Genomic DNA, 27,875 nt, shown 5'->3' with positions numbered 1-27,875 from the left:
TGTATATTGCCACTACAGGGGAGTCCCAACCACTCTTTGGAATCAACAGGACTGTCTCATAGCCTCTCACCCCCCTACTGCCCATACAAAACATATCTCTGCATATCTGAAGAAGTCTGTCGAAGCATATCGACTGGCCCCTTCAGAACTCCTCAGTCGCGGTTCTCTTCCAGGGGATCTGATGTCTGCTTCCCTTTGGCTTTTCCTTGGTCGCATTCTTTTTGTTGATGAGCAGTAATCTTGCTTCTTCGCAATGTCTGATGTAGGCTTCCTGCTTCATTGCTCTCTTGTCATATTGTCCATCGATCTCTCTTTGGGCAAGGGAGTGCTTCTTATACGGTTGAGGGGACCCCTACACAGCTTCATTGTCTGTTGTTGCGTTTAAGGAGCTCCCTCACGTCCAACTGTGAATGTAGTTGATGCTTTAGCCGTTCTCAAATGAAGATCATTCCAGAAGGGTGGCCCCATCTCGATTTCTTTTCATCTTTCTTTAACAAACTTCTTTTTTGCAGAAGTCTTGGTAAAGTTGAAACTTATGGACCTAAAACAAGAAATCTCCTTTTGCCCTCACTCTGTAATAATCACTCTCTTGAAACTGTGGACCTCTGCTTTGTTGCTCAACAGGAGGTATGTTCTGTGCCTTCTGTACAGCTCAACAATGCCAGACCTTTTTTGGGGCCTAGTATATTACCAAACAACTTTTATTGATGTGATTACCCCATTTCATTGATTAGCACATGGCATTAAATATTTGATTATAGTGTAGCCTTAGGACAGGAACGCGCACTTAGCGTCCAAACCAGTTGTTCTGGTTTTCTTTGTTATTACACATCAGGGTCTGGGTGGAGCCCTGTGAGCTACGTGCGCAAGAAATTCGTTTGAAACTTACTTTTGCAGTCAAATTAAGTTTATTTTATCTACACCTTTGTGAGTGCATCACTATCAACCCCTCATTCATGACCAAACAACATTTGCACATGCTTCTCAATGTTTGGGCCTTCTGCTCCTCGTGGCACTCACTAGTGGCTTTTGCAACCTTATGGTCTACTTTGGAGAATTAATTTTTGTTCTTGTTATACTAGTATGCGATCTTGATGGAGTTGTGTTCTTCCTCTCTCTTGTCTGTGTTCTCTTTTAGGGGGAACACCCTCTCCTCTAGTGCGTTGACAGGGTCCTGAAATTCTTGCTTAGCATTGCTTTGTCACCTAGTGATATTGTCCCAGAGCACCGGGAAGAGATTATCGGGGCTTCGTTTGTTCCCCCTGTCTGGGAGTGTGGGCTGTCCTCCAAAGTGCTCAGATTTCTGTTTCTGCAGCTCAGCTCTCATTTCAGTGGATCAGGCTTCAACAATGTGTCTTTAATAGATTGGTCTCTCTTTCGCTTTGCCATGTTTGGTTTAGAGTCTTTCCCAAGGGGGCTGATTTTGTCTCTGTCCTTCACAGAATGAGAGGGCTAATGTAAGACGGCTCTGCGTTCTCGGTCCTGCCAGGAACGGGCAACACTATAGAGTCCACGAGGTCAAAGGGCTCCTGGTCAGCATTATAAGGCCCCACTTATCTACAGAGTGGGCGCCTCAGCTCAGCCTGGCAACTTATTTTCTGGTCACTCAGAAGCTGATCTCTTCCTCACTAAGCACATTCACTGCATTCTCCTCCCTGCGGCATTGAGTGCCCCCCAACATCAAGCCTGTTGTACTTTTGGGGCACCTCTTTTCCCTCCATCACCTGTAGGACCCTCTGATATGGCTCCCATATGTTTCTGCTTGTCCCTAGATATCCATGCCTCTCTTCGGTACCTCAGCATCAGGCTGTTCCTGTTGGCCAAGGCTTGCTTGTCTCTTATTTATTAAAAAGTCTCTGCTTTCTTTCTCCATTAAGCTCACGTCTTGCCCCCAACCCACCGGGTCCACCAAGGCAGAAGATCCACACAATGCAGATTACCACATTTTCTGGTCATGCAGGACCTATCGATGTTTGGGCGCTGGTTTCAAAGCAATCCACCAGTGTAGATGTCCCTGTATCCACCCTCTGTGGGCCACTTCTTTTTCTCTCACAGCAGCTTGTCAACTTCTGCTTCCTCAGCTTGCTCTCATCATAGGTCCTTGGGCAATGCCGAGCCAGACCCATCCCTGTTTCACAGGGCCGCTTCAGTCGCAGGGCATGTGACCTTCTGATCTCTGTCCGTAGCTGCCACTGAGACACCTAAGAGACTGGCATTGTGACCTCCTCCTGCTGTGCTGTCCACCGCCGACCAGCCCAAAGGCAGAATTTTTCCGAGGTGAACGAGAAAGGCATAAACTTGAAGTAACAAATTAAGTTTGTAGTACACCCTTTTGAAACATAGCAATGAAGCACTGGCATGCCTGTTTTTAATAATGTGGGAACCAACTATATGCACATTAGTCCTTACTCAGCCACAAAAGAGAACATCCATCTTACAATGCTAGGCCCCATTACCTCTATGCAGAAAGGCAATAAACCTCATCGTTGAGTTGCAGCTTGTGTCTGAATGCAAGTTGACCGATCCATATCTGGGAATACCTGTCCTTCTTTTGTGATAGGGACCCCATTGTGCCAGTGTTTCCTCTTAAGAAGAAGGACTGGACCCGAAGGAGCCAAAGGTATGGCACTAAGCCTCTTTGATCCACTGGCATAGAGACACCGTGTGCTTTCTTAGTCAGCACATCAGTCTTTGCAAGGCAGGCATACGATGGAGAGGAGTTGCTGGATACGTTGATTCCTTAAGTAGTAAATAAGCAATGCGCAGTGAGTCACCGCTATCCGCTTCCACTCCTGTTGGTGAGTTTAGGATTCCACATGGAATTTAAATTTTCCACAGCAAAAGGGGAACTGGACCTTGCTAGAGACTTTTGTGTTTTGCCATTGTCCCAAGACTCACACTTTCCGGGCTGAAACGTAAGGCATACTCAGTACTTAGTTTGACCGGAGAGGGACATGTTAGGTCAAGGTTATCGACCTCACATACACTCCTGTGATGTAAATGTCACCTTGTCATTTTACTGAACAACAACCTCAGAGTAGGTGTAGGATCCTTCTGCGTTTACAGTTGAGGGAGGGAGGAAGTGCTCATGGTGGGCCAATAGGAGGATCATAATCTTATCAGTGTCTGGGTGAGCCAGAAGGGCTTGAGGGAGTGGGGTACCGTGTGATTGTGTTTTCTATATGACATATTTGTACTCTGCTTTCCAGAGCTGTGGATGATTACATTAATTGTCCTGCTGCAACATGGGCTTGTCAGTAACACTGATGGAGATATACAATGCAGGGTTTTCTGGACCTACTTTAGATATTATATTATGTCCTTGACTACATGACATGCAGACCAGGATATGTGCCCACTTGTGTACATGTTAGTTCCATCTCGACTCATGAAATGTATCATTATTGCGCACTTGCGATATGCATACCTTCAGCCAGGTGTTATTCACAGTCCGCAAGATAGCAGTCCAGTCTGTGCTTGTACTACAACAGACGGCTCTGTAATTTTCAAAAGTTAGCATATGACTATGGGGCCAGTGCGCCTTCTTATAGAAACTGGGAATCAAGAAACTTTCCAGGAGCCAACCACTCCCTGACATACTCGTGAGTTTTCAGAAACACTGATGTTGTAGAATGTAGTAGTACACAACCACGTGCTATCGGTGGATAGGTCTTGAAGAAGTCATGAGATCTGCTTACCTTAATACAACTTCTGTTATGAGGTAAAGTATGTGTGGACCATATCTTTTTATTTTTTCAACTGTACACCAGGTTGTTCTTTATGTTTAAAATGTACCTTGTAAGACTGGTACATATTTTTTAGTTTTCTTAGATCAGTAATCTGGCGAGTATTAGTACTGAGGTTTCCACCAGCATGCACTTGTTAAACACTAAAACATGTTAGGAGTTCGGATAATCCCCCGTGGTATGCTGCCCTTCAATACTGTAGCCAGAGACTGTATGAGATCATCAGATAAGTGCACAGGATATCCTTGTGTCACTTCTAGACTTTTGATCATGTGAGGGCTCTTTTTACTTGGGAACGTTCCCATAGCTGTTCCTTTTTGTACACATTATTTTGTGTGTGTCATACCCTGTACCCCACCCAGGCCCTCAGAGTTTTTCCAGGGCCTGATATCCATGTGCTATTACTTTGTATGTCTCCCAATTTATCTCCATTCAGTTGGGACTTAAAACAACAGAAGTTGTCTGGGACACAAATGCTCTCCCTAGTCTCCTGGAATACCAGCAACACTATTCTTGATCGTAAGATCAATATCATAATCATCATATATTATTGTTGACGCTGGAGGCATTGCCTTAAGTTTTTTTTTTTTTAAACTTTATTTTTCAGTTTGCATTATACAAATACAAAAATACATAGGCTTCAATACAGGGTACATAGACTTACTATTGGTGTTATCATTGGCATGTAGCACAGATGGTCGTATCGGGGGGGGGGGGGGAGGAAATGCCATGGGGTCACATAAGTATTCAGAAGCATTCTACAGTGAGGAGAAACTTGGGGCATAACATCGAGTCCTAGTGCGCATATAACTGGGGTCAGTCCCCTTACTCCGTGGCAAGTGGAGGACCGCTTTCCTCATCCATCCCACTCTCCTCGCCATAAGTCGTATCCTGTGAGGAGGACTCCCTCTCCGCCAACCTTGAGGAACACAACACCGCCAAACCATGAGGCCTTCTTGCAGTTTCTCATCCCTTCGGGTGAGTTGCATGTGTGTTTCTTCGGCTAGGGACCACTCTCGGACATCTTTAAGGCATTGCCTTAAGGTTGATAACATCCAGTGATCTATCAGATACATTGAAAAAAGTGATAACCAGGCTAGGCCCTCGAGACCCCACTCCACGCCTCCGCTTTCCTCTTTCACTCCCACCGTTCTCTCTCCCTCTCTTTTCTCTCTCTCCTTTATCTCAGCACACTTTTGCCCTTCTGCATCAGACTTTTTGCTCTTCTCACTTTTCTACATCATACTTTTGCTCATTTTATCTTTTCTTCCCGCTCTTTTTACTATTTTGCTGTTCTTTTTGGCGCACCTCTTATTCTTTTTCTCTCGCCCTTCTGCTATTGTAACCTTTTGCGCTTCTACTTCACTCTCTTTTTCCCCATTTTATGCTCCCCCTGCCCTTTTGTTCACTTCTCACTCTTTTGCTATTATGCCCTTTTGCGTTTTGCACTTTAAGCCCCTCTTTGCTGTTCCTGCTCTTTCGCTCTTTTTTTTCCTAATATCTTGCGCTTTTGCTCTATTATCTCTTTTTCCTCCTTTATGGTGCTCCTGCGCCACCTCTACCCTTTTCCCCCTCCCACACCTTCTGCGTCCTTCATACCTTACCTGATCCAGCCCCTTACTGTCTCTTTTTCCAGCCTCACAGAATCCAAATACTACTGCAAACAACTGGAGAGGAAATGGAGAACCAACCAAGAAACCAACACCATGACTGTATACAAGGCCACACTCTGGCTCTACCACCTTCCGCTGCTGAAACCCAAGAAAAGAGCTCTGGCTCTGAGAATGGAAACCAGCCCCAACAACAGCAAAGCACTTTTCTGCAAGAACTCTGCAATAACCACTCTGACGACTTTCACAAGTTTCCCCAGATTTCACAAAAAAAATATCTAAGCTGTACAGCAATTTTGACTTCCAGCCCAACTCAGGAGACATCATTGACCAACTGACCACCGACCACCATTTACACCAAAGAAGGACACCTGATCGACTGCAGCCCGCTCACCAACAAAAACACAGCTTCAATCATGAAGACAGTCCACTCAAGGTAGGTCCCCTACCGACCTGTGCCCCACACTACATCTACATTCTAGGAGGATCCACGATCAGTCACTCACTCACTTTCATCATCAACCCCTTCATCGAGACTGCAACCTTCCCAGACAGCTGGTAACACTCAGAAGTCAACACCACCCTCGAGAAATCATCAGTCGACCCAAGGAAACTCAGCAACTACCAAACCATCTCGCTGCTACAATTCCCAGCTAAGTTTATGGCCAAGGCTATCAACAAGCAACTTTCCAGTTACCTGGAACGCCACCAACTTCTGGACAGCTCACAGTCAGGTTTTCGCAGCTACCACAGCACCAAAACATCCCTCACCGCAGCCGCAAACGCCACCTGGTCCATCGTCGACCAAGGAGAAACCTCAGCACTCCTCCTCGATCTCTCCTCAGCCTTCAGCACTGTCTCCCATCATACACTCATCAAAAGACTACATTGCACAGGAATACAAGGACCAGCACTCAAACGGATAACCTCATTCGTCACAGGACGAACCCAACGAGTTAGACTACAAAATAAAACTCAGCACAACCCTTCAACATTTTTATGACACCACTCACAAACCTCATCAGGTCAAATGGAATCAATATCATCTTCTACTCTGATGGCACCGAGCTCATCCTACCCCTCACAGACGATACCAACACCAACAGGAACAACTTCACTAACTGTATGATGAGTGTAGCCAATTAGTTGATAGAGAACTGCCTGAAGCTCAACATCATCAAGATGGAAGTACTGATCTTCAATAATGAGTTCATCCTCAGACTCCTCCTGGTGGCCTACGGAGCTAGGACCCACACCAACACCTACGGACCATGCCAGAAATCTATGGCTGATTGCTGACAACAAACTCACCATGGCATCACAGATCAACACCTTTCACCTCTTCCTGCTTCCACATCCTACAAATGCTGTTGAAGATCTTCAAGTGGCTCCCCCAGAACTCCAGACGCACCATCACAAAAGCCTTTATCACGGGCAGACCAGACTATTGCAACACACTCTACACCATCATTTCAACCCGCCTACTCCACCAAGTCCAAACCATCCAGAAAGCTGCCACCAGACTCATCCTCAACATCCCATGCTGCTCCCACATCACCACTTCTCCGAGAGCTCCACTAGCTCCCCATCCAGAAATGATGCAAATTCAAACTTCTCACCCACGCAATCAAGGCACTGCACAGCACAGGTCCAACATACCTCATCCCCTTGAATTCCACAAGAAGCTGAAGGCCTGGCTTTTCAACTAAACTTGCAGGACCGCCTAAGACAGCCTGCATCCAAGCTTGGTCTCACGCCAAAACATAGTGCTCAGTGCCTGGATACCTTCTCAGGTGACAAGCCACCTATACATATCTACATAACATAACAACATGGCAGTAGTGAAGTTGGTTAATGGTGACTGTTGGAGCATGTATTTGATGACTCATCTTGTTAAAAAGAACTTCCTATGTCCAGCCTGACTAACAAATCATCATAATGTAAAGAATATGCAAAACCCTGAGGAACCTCAGTAGGAGTTATGGGCATGGTTAGTCCCAGCACATGAACATGTTATTTAGCATTAAAGAGCATGAAGGCAGCTATCAAGTCAGATAACTGGGAGAGATTGACATCTGTTTACTGTAAGGAAAATTATAAGGCTTTTTGGTTTACTGTTAATTCTTTCAGAGATGGTGATTGCACCATCTCTGCAGTTAGCACTCCTATTGACGTGGATCGCTGGGTCTCTCGTATCGGCCCCTGCAAACCAAGCATACTGGCTTTTCTAGTTGTTCATATGTGAGCCCTAAACTTAATTTTCATTTGTCGCAAATAACTGCAGCCATGCTCCAGAATCCTGCAGTTAAAGCCTTGACCCAGAGGATACGTGTAAAATACAACATAGATCAGAGGGCCACCCTTCTTACCAGTGTTTTCTATACCTTTCCTAATACATATGAACCATCCTCTTGGGCGACCTCAGTCATAGTACCAATGTTCAAGAAGAGGAACCAAACTGATATCAAATGTTATAGGTGTATCTCGCTTATAGATTCTACAGTCAAAATTTTAGGGAAGGTCAATTTTAACAAGATGAGTGAGTGGGCTACGAATAATAACATCCTGAGACCATGCCAGTATGACTTTTGAGAGGGGTTGAGAACAGCCGAACGGTGCTTGAATTAACATCTGCTAATTGATAAATATACCTTTGCCAAACACTGCCCACTGTATCTACCATTTAAGAATCTCTAGTGCCTTGATAATGCTGACAGTGCAAGATTATGGTAACTTCTGTTGGACTTTGCATTGGATGCCACCCTGGTACATTTTCTTCTGTCATCCATGTAGATCTCTCTGCCAGGGTGTGGTTTATTCGCAATAGTGAATTATCCAACTTTTTCAGATTACATTTGGAGTGCGCCATAAATGAGTGCGCTCTTTCACCTCTTTTATTCATTTTATATATTAATAAACCAAGTTCAGATGTGTCTATTGCCAGCCCTGATGTGCCCATGATGAACACAGTACGCTTTTCTGTACTTTTGCATTCAGATGATGCTGTGCCACTGTCCCGTACCCTTATGGCTCTGGTCCGTGTGAGGTCTTTCCTACAATTCATGACCGAACTAGATTTGACAACCAACTTTACTAAATCATGCACAATGGCATACAGAACGAAACCTCTATATGTTCCCACTCTTACTTTATGCAGTAATAGCCTAGAACGGCGTACTAATTTTGCGTATCTTGGTGTGACCTTCGACCTTCTGAAACCCGGATAACTAATACTTACCATAGTCACCTGAAGTTCAGCCAAGCATTAGTTGCTCTTTTTAATCGGTCTCGATCTTTGGCCAGCAACCCTTTTATTTAATTCCTGTAGATTTATTAAACCCAATGTGTGCCCATGGCGACCTATGGGGCAGGGCGGTAGGGCTATGTCAATCGTGGCGCCCTACAGGTGGCGGAAAATCGATTTCTGCAGACTTCCCCTTCCGTCCCAACCGTCTCGTATGTGATATCCTTCAAGCAGTAAGATATCCGGTCTCCCGCATCCTGAGGACCAGGGTAAGCTCCTGTGGCATTCGGTATGGCTCAGCCTGCACTCATCCCTCAATCCCCTGATCTTTAGAGACCGCTCGTCTCATGATAACTGGATGAAACTGCCTGGGCTTGTTTCCGTTAGCCAAAGCCTTGAAGGACTGCGACAGATTTCGCTTTTCAACCGTCATCCATTTGTAAAGAGGACAAATCTCATATTAAACGCTTGTCTTTTTTTGAAAGAAGGCGCCAAATGAGGGAAGAAGGGAATCTTAACAAACCCGCGCTGTTGCTGCATGTCATTGTAAACCCAGTGCAAATATTGAGGCGTGTCTGGCCTTCCTGCCTAGTAACCGGAAGACAGCACTACTAGCTAGGGTTAGAGCTGGCACCATCTGCCATCTTCTGCCCTTTCCCCGAGCTCTTGTATATCTGCAAGTACATGTGGTGAAGTCTCTGACCAGTCCTATATGCATTTTATGTTTTTTCTGCGGTTTTTATGTAGGTTGTACTAAACGGGTTTTGGTGTTTCTTTTGCGGAAATATACATTTCCTAAGTGCCGACTACCATTATTCTTCCTTCAAATGCTGAATGGTGGAGAGGTTTGTTTTAGGGTTGGAGCTTTTTTAAATCGGCTGTATGTTCTTGGAATTCTCTGCTCTTTTAAACTGATTTTATGAACAATTTTTATTATACTGTACTTGTATGAATGTCTGCTATTCAAATAAAGTTGTTCTGATGACGACTTGTTATTTAAATTAATTTCATATTAATTCTATGACCCCGGCCTCCCAGAGAGACTAGGACAGTCCTTCATCACAAGGCAGTGAATCCATGCTGTCTCCTGTGCTAGCATGTTTGTTGCAGTGCCTTGAGCCATGTTAGCTTGCTATTTGTATAGGTGGGTCATAGCACAATCATGATCATTTCATCTGTTGCTAATTGCTGTGTATTGTTTGATGCATGCTATTTCTCCTGGAGGTGAAATGATTTGACTGATATTTTCATCCAACAGTTGGGATCTAAATGCAGAGAGCTGCGGGACATTCATTTCGGGCAGTGCTACAAGATCTCTGATGAAGGAATGGTTGTGATTGCTAAGGGCTGTCGTAAGTTGCAGAGAATTTATATGCAGGAAAATAAACTGGTAAGTGCCTTTTTATGTCCTCTAATCCGTATTTTGCAAGATTTATTCTGGCTGTCCAATATTAACCTGCAAAGTCGCTTCCTAATGAAATCTCCTGTTTCACTTTTTGGGATTTCAGATTTTCACAGTACTTTATAACATAGTAGTTCTATTTTTTGACAAGTGTGTTTTTTAATCTCAGTGTGGAATTGAACGTTTCAGATCAGCGATAGAGTGGTAATCAGTAGGCCTGCTTCAGGGTCCTGCACTAGACACCCACTATGTGTATAATCCATCGCCGCAATCGAGTGTAATACTTGAGTTTCTTTACATGCCAGTCAGTTTCCACTACTGCTGTGAATTCTGAATGAGGTGTTTGTTTTTGGTTGCTGATTGCAGTTATGATTTTGGTACGGGCGCTCTTGTTTAGTACGTCCAGTGTACCCATTCGGCCTCTTTAAATTGGAATATTAAGTGTTCTTTACATAAAACAGTCCATGATTGTTCTAACCTGCTCTGTCATCTGAAATGCTGGTTGCTTATATGCCACTTCTTTGAGATTTTTTATTTTTCTGTAGCTAGTACCTCTTTGGCATAGTAGACAACCAACAAAGCAAACTAAACCGGAAAGTGTATACCCATTGTTTACCGTGTTTCCTCTTGTCTTAATAAAGTGTACCTTAGCGACTGGTGCCAAATTGTGTTCTAGCTTATTACAATCCTGGCATCTTAATAAAAAAGGTACATATTTTCTAAATGCAAAAAGGACGTGTGTTGTGTACTGAACATACAAATATTCAATTAAGCTGAACTTTATGGAGTATTCTGTTATCTTTTTGTCTCATTTGCGTGACGAGGTGTAGATGGGAAAAATACTCTTTCAATGGAAGTTAGTCATTGGTTTTATACCATAACCTTCCGGTGAAACTTCTTTGCTATCTTTCTCTCTGGGGTACAGAAGCACAGACGTATTGATCCTATGACTGGGTTTTCTTAAGGTGCCATAGCATTGTCTTTTACTGTTGAGGGATGTATTGATCTAAAGGAGAGGTGGAATTGATTGGACCCTGTCTGCTGATTGCATTGCTATTAGTAGGAAATTAGCATTCCTAGGAAGCACATGGATAATCTTTTCTAAATCTGTATATTTCGGATTCTTGATCCATAAAACAGTTAGAATAAATACATATATGCAGACAGTCTCATAAATTTCACAGTTTTAAAAACCAAATATGTCATAAACATGCAAAAGTGATCAAAAGGAAAACCTCCATGCTACTGTAAAAATGGACGGCGATTAAAAAGTAGAATCAATCATATGTTAAATATGTGTTAGATCAGTTAAAATCTATAATAAAGTGCTGTAGAGCAAATCGATAAAATACATAAAACCTCCAGAACAATTACATGCTAAGAGCCTGGTCTTCCATTAATTGTAAAACAAAGTATGTTCCAGTGTAATATACGACTAACAGCAGAAACATTTCCCACATGTGATGGTAATTTATTGTTAGAACGGCTGCAGCTAGTTCCTACTTGGTGGATAACTTGCAGCTCTTACAATGAAGCGTTTGTGTGGTTAATCTCTTCAGATCACGTTGTTTATTAGTGTATTTCTGTGGTCTTCAGATTTTTTTCTATTAATTTATCTTGTTGTGTTGCTAAACTCATTGGCATTGGCACAGAAACATATTTATGCCAAATACTTTCAAATAGCTGTGTAACCCAAACTCACATTAGCAAATCTAAACTAAGACATTGTTTTGCTTGTTTTGGTATCATTCTATGAACTATTGAACGTCTAAGTTTTTCCTGACTGTAGGCCTGTTTTTGGTATTGTGACCGACTTACATCTTTAGTGCGGTTTGCAGCCTTAGTTTAACAATATTATCCCTTCAAATCATGGGATAATTTGAAGCAAATATGCAAGTTTCAAATGAATCTGAACAAATTTAAAAAGTGGTACTACAAGTGAGGAACTGGGAAATGGACTTACTGGTTTTCCCCTGGGATATGGATATATGGTCCAGTAGAAGGCTGGGAGCCGAAACGCGTATACCGTCCTTACCGTCTATGATACCTTGTAACATCTTGTGAGGAATAAAGCATTCTTTTGGAATTGCCGGTCGTGGTGCTGTGATCCTTTGCCGAGGATTTTCGGGAGACTGAGGAAGTGGTGAAAGGAATTCTGATTATGTATATATATATATATCTCCAAGGTACTCCACCTGCCACTGACCATTTGAACAAATGAATGAATGGAGCACGGACCACAGATTTAGGGCTTGTGAATTATTTTATTTCCACAGAATGACAACCGTGACGCGTTTCAGCCCCAGAGGGCCTTGATCACATGATGCACTCATAAGTCAGCGCGTGATTTTTATCCCATTTTTCTTTCTACATTTAAAGTGACAAGTGCACAGGTAACCAACATAGTGGCTTTGCACATCGAAAACATACTGTTATTGATGTTACATTATAGTTTTTCGTTGGCATTGACTTTGTCACATTTATTCATGGATTTAAATATCATGATGTTACTTGTATTTTGCTTTTACACTTGATTTGTGTTTGTATGCCACTTTAAAGGCTAATACTATATGTATATGTGTATATATATATATATATATATATATATGTATTTTTTTTTCCACAAATTTTAGCCGCACACAGAAATCCTTCTTTGCAATGAGGTTTTATTTCAAAAACAGAGCCAGTCTGTCAAACCGACGCGTTTCGGCCAGCACGGCATTTGGCAGGGTTGGGAGACACTACCTTCGTAATCTGTTTTATGGCATTCCCTGTTAAAATACTCCCATTGCATTCTGGAAGTTTAAGTTTTTCGTACATTTGTAAACCAAAGACAGAAAACACATTATTTTATGATTACATTATGTTAGTGTCACATAAAGTTGCATTGCTTTTGAATATTTGTTCTGAATTATACTTTTTATTAAATGTATAGTACATGTGTGCGATTTTGTAATATGACATTTTACAATTTCTTTTTATGGGGCATCCATTTTGTATTTACATATGTGTATATATATATATATATATCTTGGATCGGTGCAAGTCCTCTGGTGCAGGACCCGTATTAATATCCACGCGAGCAGGAATCCGCACATCAGGGATTGCCAAAAACGACTCTCACTCCACAGCTCCAATTCACAGAGTTTATTCGGCAACGCGTTTCACCCCCCTCATGGACTTTGTCACAGCCTGGTTTCCAGGATGCAAAGTGGTTACGTTTGTTTAGTAAGTTAAAATCACATTGAAGAGGCCTAATGACTTGGAATGTTCCCTGCGTAAAATAATTGGTACATTCAATATGTCAGGCAGCAAATGGTGTTTCCCCCTGTCAATTTTTCTATTCTGTGGTAATCTACTTAAATCTGAACTTTGCACTGTAGAAATAAATGTGTGAATATGTGTGTAGCGTCGTTGGTAAGGAAGACATACAAACATTCAAAGTACAGGAAACGTTGAGTAATTATTCCAGCAGAGAAACTCCAGCCACCTTCACAGTAACTCCACTTGGTTCAACTGTTCTTATTTTGGTACAACTGTTCTTAGGAACCTGCAACACATTCAATATAAAACATTCCAAAACAGAACCACTAGTGGATAAATGCAGGGGAATTCAGCAGCAAGTCTAGAAAGATAAGCAACCTGACTACAAACAAGAACACCATAGTAAAAATCAAAAAGAAGATGAGTATAGTACAAATGCATAAGGAATGTCAAACGTGTAAAACATCAAGTACATTGTTCTTATCCACAACAAGTCTACTGAGGTTTCACATTCACCCATTCTCCAGTATTTCTGCCCCTTTGCACTCCTGACCACTGTGAATGGAAGACTTCTTTTTTTAAGAACTACCCATTGCTTTCGAAAATCTCGCTCTCACTATATCCCCTACCTTTACATCTATATATTCGACATCATTCGTTTTATCAAATTAGGAATTCCATTTCTCATGCCCCTTAAGTTCCTTTAGCAAACTTTCAATATCCTCAGATCTTCCAAGATCAGCTGTTTGAGACTGAACAGAAGGACATACCACAATAGAAGGTTTTCTTTTGTGAAAGAGTTCAAATGCCGGTTGCACCAGTGGAAGAATGTGGTGTAAACCTATATTCCTCCATCTATTTGAAAACCACATCCTTACAATTTCCACCAATACTTACTTTCACACAATTCAATAGCTTTCTTCAAGGTCATGGTAAACCTTTCTACCATTCCATTGGTCTGTGGGTGATATAATGCAAATCGCTTAGGTACAATTGCTGCATTGTTAGAGAGTAGATATTTAGAGTTACTCATATGGGCAAAAATCCCTGAAAGGAATTTGACAACTGAAGGGGTGGAAATTTCATGCACTAATGCTAACTCAGGCCACCTGAAGTACATGTTCATCAGAATAAACACATATAGGGTTTGATGGCAAGTGACCCACTATATCAAAATCTACTCCATTTCCAAGGTCTTTTTGGGCAACTCTTTGCAAACCATAGTATCGGTTCTAGGTTTCTTGGGCTTGTCATTGAACCTATGATCCAAACAGTCCCTAACTTTTTTCTCTGCCTGCACATCCTTTCCTGTTCATCTGTGTGCCCATCTTAACCTTTTTCTAGTCTTACATACTCCCTGTTGTCCTTCATGGGCAAACTACCTGAATTACTTTCAGGTGGCACTAACCTTGAATCTCTAAACAGAAGACTTTTTTTCATGCTTTTCACCAAGTTCACCAGGTTCACCACACCATGCCTCCACTTCTTCCTGATAGCTGTCACACTTCCGTGGAGACTCAACTTACACAGATGACTTAACATTGATCCTTGCACACTTCTTCTACCTATTCTTCCCTCGATATGCAACCCGAAGTAGCAGCGCAAACTTAAACATTATCTTTGTTCTGCTGTCTTGTTCGCAACCTCTGTAATGTACATGACAGAAGAAAGATAATCCTGCAAAGCTACTATCCACTTGTAAATATTAAAGTAGACACAATACACACTTACTAAATACTTCATGAAGTGGTTTGTAATTGGAGCGAACTTCACATTTGACACCCCAAAGAAATTGTTTAAACTTTTTCAAACAAACAGTGCCTCTTTCTCGACGATCGATCACCTGCATTCTTAACTGTTATGCAAATGACAGGGTAAATTCTACTCCATTCTGTTCCTGTTTTAAAACACCATGTAAATGTAAATCCGTATTTGTAAAGCGCGAACTACTCCCCCTTACAGGTCTCAAGGCGCTGGGGGCCATCATGGAAATGAAGTGAGCTATTGCCCAGAGTCACATGGTGCTGAGCTGAGCTACCGCCGGAGCCGGGGATCGAACCGTGATCCCTGTGCTCCAAAGTCAGCTGCACCACACCTCTCCACTTGCACCACACCTCTCCACTTGCACCACACCTCTCTACACCATGAAACCTTTAGCACTGTCATTGGAGACTAAACGACAGGGAAATCCAGGAATAAAATAATTTTAGCTCTGTGCATCACAGAGACGTTTATTAATATCTTTGAACTCTCTTTGACGTTCAGGATCCCACAGGAATGGTACCGATTTCCTAAGAAATCTTCGGATGGCACTCAGTCTAGCAAGACTAGGTACTAAACATGAATAAAATGTTGCCATCCCTAAAAATGTTTGTACTTCCTCTTTTTTAGATACTGGGCAAATTCAGAATAGCTTTCACCAGTTCATATTCGGGATGCACACCATCATCCAAATCACATGACCTAAATACACAAACTCTGAATAACGAATTTGCATTTCTTAGCCTTGAGAGTGATACCTTTATCCACGAATGCTTCTACCACACTCGTTACTCTTCCTATGTTGTGTTCCATGGCATTTATAAAAAATCAACACATCATCCTGGACGAAAGCTGCAGAACACTGTACAAACGGCATCCAATTAAATCTATAAACCCTGAATGGTGTAATGAATGAGGTTACGTTCTGTTAAAACCTCACTTATCCAGACCAGAGGGTATGGTGATGTAAGATCTAAGGCTATGAACATTTCACTCCTCCCAGCATTTTCACTATTACCCAGATATTAGGCAGTGAAAATGTGTTGTCTTCCACTGCCCTCCTGTTTAGCTGTCTCCCTGATCTCACATCTAGCATTTCTGGCTACCACGACTAGCGCAAACCATTATGTAGCGTCTGCACTGTCTGTTATCTGTTCTACACCCAAACAATCTGACTCGGACCGCACCTCCTCCTTAAAGCTGAGAGATATATTTCTTACTTTGGCAGTAACTGGCTCAACTTCTTCTTTCAGGCAAATGCGGTGAATCTACCCTTTAACACACACTACTTTATTAGAGAATTTACCTTAGGAAATTCTTCAAAGAAAGACTCGAACATTGTGTCTACTTTGCGTACTGGAATTTGAGGCGTAGATTTGGGATCTAGACAGATACCCTAAAGCTTTTGGTATGGCCAGCCCAAGACCGTGTCACCTTTTACTGGTACATATAGCAGTATTTTCCCAGAATTCAGTGTTAGCATTAAAATATCCTACACGTTCTATAAGTGTATCCCCATGATTATAAGGTATACTATCTGGTTTAAATAAATCCACTTTTCGTTTGAAATATGGTTTATGGTTAGTGTCTGATATTTTAGAAGGATGAGCACCAGAATCTATTGTCATTAAAATGTAGCACCATTGAGTGAAATCACATTGGATGTTCACTGTTTTGTTTAAAAACTAAATTCATATCCGTAACTACTTGAAGAACAGTTTCCTTTAACTTAGAAGAAATTTCAAATATCTTCAGTGTGATCACTCCTGCAAGATTTGGTACAGTGACCTCTCTGAACACAAGACTTGCACACAGTTTTTAACCCCTTCGCTGCGGCGCGAATTCCGCCGCAGCGCTGGGGTGGTGAGCGCGGCGCCGCCATGCTCATGACGGAACCACGCCGTCATGAGTCACGGGCGAGCTGTGCTCATGACGGCGTAGTTCTGTCACGACTCCGCCCACTCTCTATTTCGCCCGCACAGGCGGGGAATTAGTGCCGCGTGGGAGGAGCGGCCGCCAACGGCCACAGCATGACGGAACCACGCCGTCATGAGCACACGCCGACCGTGGCTCATGATGGCGTGGTTCCGTCATGAGCACACAAGGGGTTAAAGCTGGACAGTATTTGTAATTGACCATGTGCCCAGGATTTCCAAAATGAAAACCAGAACCTCTAAACTTAGATGTGTTAACAGTTTTTATTTGATTTTCGGACTTGGTACCCATTGTTTGTATTGTCAGTGCAACTTCTTATTATTTACTAGTTTCTCTAGGAAAGCTAAGGAGTGTTCACCTCTTTTGGCTATAGTCCGAACTACATTTAATTTAGGGTTCTCCTTGACCCAGAGGTCTTCTCTGATTTTATCCCTTCTTTAAATATAAGCATAAACTGGTCCTTGATTATTTCCTTAACGTTGTCCCCAAAGTTACAAGTAGTGGCTTGTTTACTGAAGGCTCCCACAAAGTATTCAACAGACTCCACTTCTCTTTGTGTTCTCTTGCTAAAATATTAATGTTCAAGCATTGTGGAAATCCGTGGTACAAAGAGATTTTTTTTATGGCAATTTCAATATTTTTCATTCTCGGAGAAATGTCCCCATTGCCTTCTGACCTATTAGGTAAGTTTTCCGCACTTAAACAATGCAATAACATTGACTCATGTTTTCAGATTTTAAATTGGGATCACATACTTTCTAGTAATTAATAAAAACCTTTTTCACTTTCACCAACTTTGGTTTTCCTGATGATACTGTAATGTTTTGCATCACACACACACACAGTTCCAGAAGTGAACTGTAGTTTTGTTGTTGAGGTCCAGTACTTATACCCAGTGGTGCTTTAAAGTGGGGGAGACTTCAAAGACATGCTCAGAGATCCTTCCTGCCAACCCTGGCTCCAGACTCACTGTGTGTGGGCACAGCCTATTCGGGTGTAAGTGAGACTGTGTCTAGCTCCTCCTTCCCATCCTGCCAGAGATGGCCCATTGAGAAACACCTAAGCTACCATTGTGTGTGGCTGTCTAAGAGGAAAACACAAAGCCCAACTGTCAACTACACCCAGTCATGTGATCAGAGACAGGGTACAGACACCAAATAGCTAAAGCAAAAAGATGCCAACTTTCTAAAAGTGGTATTTTCAGAGTTGCAATTTAAAATCCGACTTATAAGTTTGGATTTTACATTGTGAATCGAGAGACATCAGACTTAAAGGGCTTATCGCTTCCCAATTGGGAATTACTCCTATACAATGTAATAATGTGATCCTAACGTTATCCTATGGGAGAGATAGGCCATGCAGTAGTGAAAAACGAATTTGAGAGTTTTTCATGACCAGGACATGTAAAACCTAAAGGTACATGTCTTGCCTTTTAATTACATTGCACTCTGCCATCTGGGTTGTCCAGGGCCTACCTTAGGGATGACTTATATGTACTAAAAGGCTTTGGCCTGGCAGAAGGTTTAATTTGCAAAGTCGAAATGGCATTCCAAACTGCACACACCGGCTCTGCAGTGGGAGGCCTGAGACATGGTTAGAGGGCTACTTAAGTGGGTGACACAAACTGTGCTGCAGGCCCACTCATAACGTTTACAGGCCCTGGTCATATATAGTGCACTTTACTAGGGACTTACAAGTAAATTAAGTATGCCAATTGGGTATAAGCTAATATTACCATGTTAAGAGGAGAGAGCGCGTGCACTTTAGCATAGCTTAGCAGTAGTGCTCAGAGTCCTAAGGCCAAGGGAAAGGAATTCAGCAAAAAGTAGGAGGAGGAAGGCAAAACATTTGGGGTGACCAGTAGAAAGGGCCCTTTTCTAACTGTGAGGAATTTTATGATGTACTTAATTTCTTGCGTCCAACCTGCAGAGGCCGACAGCGCCTCTGCACATGGCCTTTGGACATGCATAGAAGGAGTGGCTGGCAAGACCTAGACTTCGGCCAGGCCATCTGTCCAACCTGTCCTGGGCGTTCACCCCTTGCTGCGCATGGCCTTTGGCTGTGCACAGCGGGCTTTAGCCCATGGTCTAGCCCTGTGTCCATCCCACCACAGGCAGCCAACGCCTATATCGCAAAGGCCTGACCTGCTGTCACTCCCTATAATTAACCGTCAGTGGTTGAGGTTGGCTCAATAGAGCTTGGCCTTTGGCTTTGATTAAGGTTTTCTTTTTCCCTTTTTTGAAAAAGAAATTCCAAGTTTGGAACTGCAAATCCATTGCAAGCTTCTTGGCTGGTACTGAGAACCAAGTGCAAGCTCCTAAGACCTATGCCTCGCTTTAAGAGGTTTGTGGTTCTGGATAGGAGTTGGGGAAGGTTAACCAGGCTTCATGGTACCCAGGCGTGAGGCTTGCACTGGATCTGACACCTAATGTAGTGGTACAGTGGCACCTGACTGCAATTTTATGCATTTGGGATTTGTCAATCCCAAAAAGATGCTGCAGATCCCATGAATCATTTTTTATTTTTTTTATTTACTCCATTGAGGTGCTTTGAGGATTCCCCACAACTATGGCCTAAGGGTCAGGGAGAGCTCTACCTTGCCCCTCTGCATGGCCTTTCAATTTTTTTATAGGCCACCAGGTCCAGTCCCCGCATCCTGAAATGAGAAATTGAGAGAAAGTTTTGTCTTGCAGCAACCAATCCGATCACTCGATTTTTAACCCTTTAATGCCCGCTATCCAACTATTTTTTTAAACTCGTATCACAAATAATGAACAGATTTACACAAAACCAAGAGTAATTAAGTAAAGTTTTACTTTAATGCTAAGTTTGGTGTAAATCTGATCAGCGATCACCAAGTTTCTGGAAAATCCGTCCCCAGGGTCAAAAGTTGTAGGCAATCCCAAAATTGTTTTTCAGTGGAAAAACACATTGGCTATCACCAAAGCAGTTGTGCGCTGCAGCATATTAGCCGCAGGAAATGGTCTGCAGAGATGCCCTTCCCTACCCCGCCCATCCCTCCTCCCCACAGTACCTGCTGCCACGTGCAGCCTCCCCATGTGTGGCCACTAGCAAAGCACAGCTGTAGTGCTCTAAATACTTTTTCCCCATTCTTTATCCTTTTGCTGAATCCTGTAATTAAAATATTTTTTATGATAATTCTATAGCCAAAGCAGTGTCTTTAGGGCTCCGCCACATGGACCTAAGGGTCACAATAGATTCAGCCAGCCCGCTTATTACCTCGACCCCCCCCACCCCCCAAGTTTGCCTGTGACAGCCAGGCAATCCGAGCACTGCAATGGGGCTACAGGAGAAAAGCTCTCCAGGTCCATGGTATTCCTTATTTTCTATTAGAAGCGTGAATGCACAAAGGATCTTCAAATTAGCGGTCCATATATGTGTAAAGTATAACCTCTTCAGTCCAAACCCCATAACTTTTGTAAACTCTAAATTTCTCATATACTGCTGAACAGAAGAGAGTTCTCATTTCCAACCTGCATGTGTAGTGCAGTGAACCAGTCGTTGCTTGTACTTGCTGCTTATTCCTTAACCTTTGCCTTACTTGGCTCCCCCGGAATAGATGTAGAGCGCACTTACCTTCATAAAACTAGTGATCGGTTTAACGCGGAGAGTTGTGGAAGGGAAAGCACTGCAGCCTCCATTTTAAGACCTGGAATACAAGAATCAAATGCATTAACATTTAGGATTATCTACTGTGGTTTAAGAGAATTCGGAGGAGGTATGTTTCCACTGATATGTCTTCTACTTCGACATGTGGTGCATTTTAGATGTAAACATATGCACAGCAGTTTTTATTGTGTTCTTTAACTGGATCTAAAGTGAACTGTAAACTTAAAATAGAAGTTTAAGGGTATGAATCCCAGTTTCCCTCGCAGGAATTCAGGAGATAGTTTAATTCATTATTGAAAAATAAAGTGATTAACAACATTTATTTGGAATTTAGATTTCATAAACCTCTATTTATTTATCTCTCTGTCTATCTAGCTCTTTTATTTCACTGAGGGCTCCTGGAGACAATAACTACGAGGCCAAAGGGTGTATGGTTTTTAAATGTCACCTGAAGCTCTACGTGGGGGGAGTAGTATCATTTATTACGCTTTTGTGCTTGTGGGAAGAGGTGCTTTGTTGGAAGCAAGGAGACCTTTCATTATTACCTCCAGTTTAGCCATACACCCTAAGCTTCATAACATAATCTATCAATAACTTTCTAACTTCATATCCCCCATCCCTAATCATCACGCACCCATCAGTCTGTCCCTCCCCTGCAATGTAACATGATCACAAATACATTTTAACAACAAAACTCGTTTGACTTTCCATTCATGCAACATCTTCCTCTTCTCCTGACTGGCCATACCCTTATATTGTAATGATATCTCTCCTCCATTAACTCTTAAACTTTACATCACTTTTCCTGCCTTTTTCTGAGCTCTCTTTTGCGCCACCGGAATAACCCTCCCCGAGGTGTTCATTCTAATCCCCCGTTGTCTTATTCTCACCCCCTGTCCTTCGGCCATTCCTCCAACACTCCCATCACAGTCACCATATATGTCTTGTTTCCAAGTACTGACAAGTGTATCCCATATGGCCTAAACTTTGTTATCTTGTAGGCTGTGACTGAATGGTTGAACACTCGCATACTTCCTGACTTTCAGAAACCGGCTATCTCTCACCTCCTTCTTTGCCTTGTCAGTGGCCGCTAGCTCCCTTGCTACTCTCTAACCTTGCCCACATTACATTTATCATCTCCCATCTGTCCTTCTCTGCCAACAGGTATTTCTTCATTAGCTTCAACATCCCCAGCCTAGGCAACTGCACTAAATAATTCTCCTCCAAGTGTACCACTACCAAGTCAGGCCTTTTTCTGCTCTGCCTCAAATCCCACAACATTGGCAGATGTTTCCCATCTCATAACACCAGTTCCTTTCCCTATTACAGCCACCTTGTTTTTGTCCAAACCTAACTGTTGGCCATAGCATTACTTCTTTGCAGACTTCTCTGCCCACTTCACAATGGAGTAGTCACATATTGATGTTTCTGTTTTCCTACTTTCCACCAGTGCCAATTGTATGAAGAAGATAAAAACATTGCAGTCTTACAGCCTTACGACGTCTACCTCTTTTTATATTGCTACCTTTCCAACCTGTTCAACCTTTCCTCCTGCCAGCCCAGTCCAAATGCTTCCTTCCCTTCGCCTATCGAAAGGAGTGGGTCCCAAACTCTCATTCCAAATAACCACCAGACCTCAGGCTCTTCTTTGTGTTAGAAATGGTGGTCTCCGGTTGGCAATGGTTTGCACCTTTGTCCAAGTAGGGGCCCTTCTTCCTAGTCTGGGTAAGGGGGATTCACTTCAAAAATAACCCCTGCTCACCCCCTTGGTAGCTTGGCACAAGCAGACCGGCTTATCTCAGAGGCAGTGTGTAAAGCATTTGTGCATGCATACAATAACACAGTGAAGACACTAAAAATAGACACCACACCAGTTCAGAAATATGAGCATCACTTTATCTAAACCAACATGACCAAAAACAACACAAAATCCAACATACAATAATGTAAAAAAAAATGTACTTTGCAAGAAAACTTTCAAGTTGCAAGTATAGCTGAAAAAAAATGACAGATTCTAACAGTTCCAGCCGACCGTTTTGGTACGCGTCAGCTAAAGCATCGACATACTCGTAGACCGTACCTTTTAGGTTGTGACCGACACGGTGTGGGCCGGCAGGGACAACCATAACGATTGCGTTGTGAAGCCAAAGTGGTGCAGCATGCAGTGCCCTCATGGGGCAATGCAGGCAGCGGCTCGGTGACGGTCATCCAACGGTGTCAGTGAGGCCAAGGCTTACGATGCAGAGTGAGGCGGTGCTCGATGCAGTGGTGGCAGGTCACGTGCAGATGAAGGACCAGTCGATGTTCGGGTCAGTCAGCGACCGTGTTGATGACGTCAGGGCAGAGTGAAACGGGGCGGGCTGGAGTGTGGTACCCACAGGACGCGGTGCAAGCAACGGCTCGGTGACGATCGCCCAGCGGTGTCGGTGAGACCAAGGATGCGGTGCGAAGTGCATTGGTGCCTTCAGGACAATGAACCAGCGAAGGACACGTTGACAGAGTCAGCTGCTCTTTTCTTCTGCGGCAACTAAAACCAGCGGTTCCAGAGACGGTGCCAAGAAGAATGGTGAAGTCTTTGCGGTTCCTGAGACTTCTTGAACAGGGGGCAAACTCTACCTCAAGCCCTCTGAGATACTTTGTCAAGCAGGATACACACCCCGTTCCTCTCCTTGGCAGAAACCGCTACTGCAGGCCAACCCCAGACAGCACACAGCAAAGGAGCAGTTCTTCTCCTCCAGCTTCTCCCAGCCCTTCTCCTTGGCAGAGGTTTCGCTTGAATTCCAAAAGTGATCTAAAGGTCAGGGGTCTGGACCCCAACATTCATAGTCCATTTCTCTTTGTTCTCTGGTGTTAGAGAGTCTCTGTGCTTAGTCAAAACTAGTTCTGTCCGCTCTGGTGCAGCTTCCCGGCAGGAGTCCAAAGCAGACCAGGCCCATTCAGGTGTAAAGGAAATCTTCTCCCCCTACTCTAAATGCAGCCCAGGTCTATTCAGCCCAGCCCTGACTCATCCTGGAAAGGCAGGCCACAACTCAACCCTCTCCCCCACCAGTGGCTGTCTACAGTGAATGCACATCCCCAGCCCCTGTCACTCCAAAACCAGACAGTCAATAAACAACCCAGCAGAGGCACGCAGGATGGCTAAGCAAGAAAATACCTACTTTATAAAAGTGGTATTTTCAGACACAGAATGTAAAAATCATCATTACTAAAAGATGCATTTTAAGATTCTGAGTTCCAGCTTACTAAACTCTATTTTCCTATCTTGTTCCCATGGGCAGGTATACTTATAAGATGTTATAAGTAAACTCCCTATTCTAACCTATGGGACAGATAGCCTTTCAATAGTGAAAAACAAAATTGGTGGTATTTCACTATCAGGACATGATACACACATCAGGGAGTGTCCTACCTTTAACATACACTGCACACTGCCCACAGGGGTACATTGGGCCTACCTTAGGGGTGACTCACATGTAAGAAACGGGAAGGTTAGGGCCTGGCAAGTGGGTGCAGTTGCCAGGTCGACATGGCAGTGCTAAACTGCACACAGACACTGCAGCGGCAGGTCTGAGAACCCTTTGCATTGCTGATTGTGTAGGTGGCACACTCAGTGCTGCAGGCCTACTAGCAGCATTTGATTTACAGGCCCTGGGCGCTCACAGTGCACTGTACTAGGGACTTATCAGTAAACAAATAGCCAATCATGATAACATCAATTCATCATAACAATTTACAGGGAGAGCATATGTACTTTAGCACTGATCAACAGTTTCCTAAATCTCTACAACTCAAGAGGGGATCTGTGCTTGGCAGGTTTATTCCTAGGCCTTGAGTGCCTTTTCATAAAATGTCTTCCTGTCATTTGTGCCCATCTTCATTTTTCTCTCCTTTCCCTGCACAATGCCTTCAAATCTACCACTGTGATAATGGCCAGGGTAGCATGTTCCAACTCCATGTCCCTTACACTTTTAGTGGTACATAAATTGGAGTAAAAAATCTTTTGAAAAAATCTAAATTGGCCCTATCAAAGACCTGATGCCAATTGAAATTTAAAAATCTATTTTTGCTCTCAGTGCAATTTAGGGATTTTTAAACTTAATAGCTGGGTGGTACTGCTAAACATCAGTTCTCGATGCAACTGCTGAACAACAGTGTGAGAAAGTGAATTATTAATTGGGATGGATGGTAGTCCAATTTAAGTTGTAAGGTCACTATCATTTTAAGTGGAGTTAAAGGTTTTAATAATTTAAACCTGAGAACAGCCTCTGGTAGGTATGGCACAGAGCAGAAAGACTTAATTGCAGAAAATGTGTAAAGCTCTTAAAAAAACCAAAAAGTTAAAAAGTCAAAAACACTACTCAGCAAAATGTGCACTCCAACTTATGAAATAGAGAATACTTTAATGAAGAGAATGACACCAAAGCAAAGAAATATCCAGTAAGAACTGGAGATATGAATTTTTAAAGTATTAAGTAAAAATAGCACGAAAAAGCGCAAAGCGTCTATGGTCGCTGTAGACCAGGATCTATGTGTGTATTCTGGCCAACTGCGATGGAGCACAGGTTAGCTACACACCTAGTTGGAGGTTTTATTTTGAGACTTGGTCTTTTTCTGCAAATCAAAATTCTTCAGCAGGTCAAAGCAGCAGGCTGTGTCCGAAAAGGGCTCTACAGCGTCTGATAGCCTTTTGACTAGGTCCAGATGAAGCCGTTGGTTTTGGTGTGAAAAGCTTTGAGCGGGAAAAATCTAATTTCACATCAAGGGAAGCCCTCTTGCCGACCAGATACTTGCGACGCCTTTGCGCAGTCAAGATTTCACCCTTTGGACTTAGTCTCTTTTTCAGAGCTCGGATTCCTCCAGTCGAGCAAGGCTGTAGACTAGCCAAAAAGGGCTCCACAAGGCTGGATATCTTCTCGTGAGGTCCCGCTGAATCGAATTTGCTGTTGCTAGAATCTCCGAATGGGGAAACCCTGAATGTTCAGCCCATCAGCAACAAGCCTTGTTCGGATCTGCTTTGCAGGTTTGTCCCGGTCCTCCGGTGGTCTTTAACCAAAAAGATTTCTAATGCTCATGTTTTGCCATGGTTGTTAGGAGCAATACAATTTGACACAAACAAGGGTGCCAGGACCTCAGGAACAGCACTTGGCAGTCAGGACTTACTCCAGCAGAGGCCACCACAAGGGTCCAGGTCGGGTCCAGTTGGGACTGATCAGCTGGGTTCCTCAAGGAGGAGGCCTCTTGCTGCTTTTTGTGCCCCTGTAGCATATACAGGAGGTTAGCCAACTGATCCTTGGAGTCCACTTCTTTGTCCTGGGTACTTGTAGGAGCAGGTCCAGCCCTTCAGGTCTCCTCACAGGTCTCAAACAGCAGGTGAAGTCCGTTATCTTTCTTCCACTAGTGAAGTGTTTTGAGGAGGGTGCCAGAGGATGCTATATTATATCCCTGGCATTAGCTTGTGGATGAATGTTCTGCCTGGCCACTCCCTAACCCAAAGAGTTCCCAAGGGTAAACCTACCTACTTTTGCAGCAGCTCTTGTGTACCGTCTTGCAAACAGTTCTCCAGTGCCCCTCTCTGCGAAATCCAAGATGTAAAACCCTTGTCCCCTTTTCCAGTGCCTGTGTGCCCACCCCAGAGGTGTAGCCAGGGAAATGAGCAACCCCTCCTCTGTGGTCACTTTAAACCAGTTCTCGGGGTCTCTCCTTCAACACTGGGATTGGAGCCTAACTGGGCGAACAAAGAAGGGGCATGCCTAGATGTCATCTGGAATCTGCTTGTGACAGGGGAGGCCCCTATGAAGTTAATCAAGTTCCTGGGCACTGCCCAAATTTGGTAATCCTGCCAGAGGAGCAGAAGCACCTCCCCACATGCCGGCCTTTGTCTCTGCTCTGGCAGAAGATTTCACACCTTATTCAGGGTTTGAGCACCCAGAGAGCTGTAGCTCAATGCAAATTAGTCTCCAGAGGGTTTAGGCACGGAAAAGGTAACTTTCTTAAAGTGCATTTTCTCTAATATTTATAAACAATTCTGACTTTGCCAGTGAATTGGAGTCACAAAATGCATTTTCTAGGATCCTATTACTTCTCTACGGAACATACAGCCATGCTACAGTGAAAATAGCTTTTTGGTGCTATTTACTGTAAGGACATGTTAACTTTAAATGTCTACATGTTCTGCTTTTAAATGCTGTGCACCCTGTCTTGTAGTCTACAAGGCTTTCATAGGGGGGTGATTTATTTACCAACATTTAAAAGGAAGCTTGTCTCTTGTCAAAAAGGGTTAATTTTGACAGGTGGGGTTGCAGTTTTAAACTAAAGCTTCCAGACTGCTATGGCAGGCCTGGAGTCATGTTTTCCTGGTCACACTAGTGGCAGGCACAATAGTGCTGTAGTCCATAGGTGACCATTTACTTTCCATGTAATAGGTGTACTTTGGACGCCATATACTAAAGACTAGGAAAGTTAATTATACCAATTATTTGTGAGCCACTTTTACATGTTTTAGGAGTTGGATTGCGAGTACTGGGATTTGATTAGCAGTGTCCCAGTGCACAGAGTCAAAAAACAGCAGCAGCATCAATCCACAAAAATGGGGGTGACCGTGGAAAACAGGCACTTTCTCACAAGTCGCTTGATCAAAGCATAGGTTTGGAGTGGAGCAGATTTACCAATAGGACACCGTGACAGCACTCCTGTTTGTACTCTCAGCTCCCAAAACATACAGACTTTTTGAGCTTGTGTTATATGCTTTTTTCCCCCAAAGAGGCTTTCTAAAATTACATTAAAACTACAGAATCAATCCTTTCATGTTGATCTCATGGCTTCTCGATTTCCAGAGCATACTGTTTTAAACGTGCAACCAGCATCCGTAAATAACGTCAACTTCCAGCCAGGACAGTGATTTACAAGTGTGCTAGAATCAATGAGCTTTATAATAACAGTGGTGACGTGAAGACGGTCTCTTAAAGTGTGCTTTTTTTTGCCATTATTAGTGGTATCGCCAGATTAGTCATGAAACTACAAAGGCAAAAAAGCAATCTTGCAAAGGCATACTTCCCGCATACAGAATGTTTCCTTGACCAGCTGTACTAGTCCTTACAAGTGACAGCTCAGACTGGATAGGCTAATATCCCAGCTCGAAGGGAGGGGTCTAGTGTGTGAAAAGGCTATCTTGACCACACGGCCAATTGGCATCCTTAAGATGCGTAGTTTCACTCCTAACCGCGCTCACAATTGTGTTCAGCCAGGTCCCTAGTGGAATATAAGTTCTGCATCAGGCAAATCTG

The 27,875-nt window shown here is 43.2% G+C and overlaps 1 protein-coding gene across 2 annotated transcripts in view; it reads left to right on the top strand.

Annotated features, from left to right (window-relative positions):
• The window catches only part of FBXL17 (F-box and leucine rich repeat protein 17), a 1,841,864-nt gene that overhangs the window by 108,833 nt on the left and 1,705,156 nt on the right, over positions 1-27,875 (top strand). For both annotated transcript variants that reach the window (XM_085632576.1, XM_085632577.1), the window contains exon 4: positions 9,859-9,990. In XM_085632576.1, the coding sequence (XP_085488702.1) occupies positions 9,859-9,990 (132 nt within the window). The remainder of the gene's footprint in view (positions 1-9,858; positions 9,991-27,875) is intronic.

This window comes from Triturus cristatus, chromosome 2_1, assembly GCF_964204655.1.
Source record: "Triturus cristatus chromosome 2_1, aTriCri1.1, whole genome shotgun sequence".
Taxonomy (NCBI): domain Eukaryota; kingdom Metazoa; phylum Chordata; class Amphibia; order Caudata; family Salamandridae; genus Triturus; species Triturus cristatus.
The sequence above is the reverse complement of the archived record's forward strand: the minus strand, read 5'-3'. Positions and strand labels throughout refer to the sequence as shown.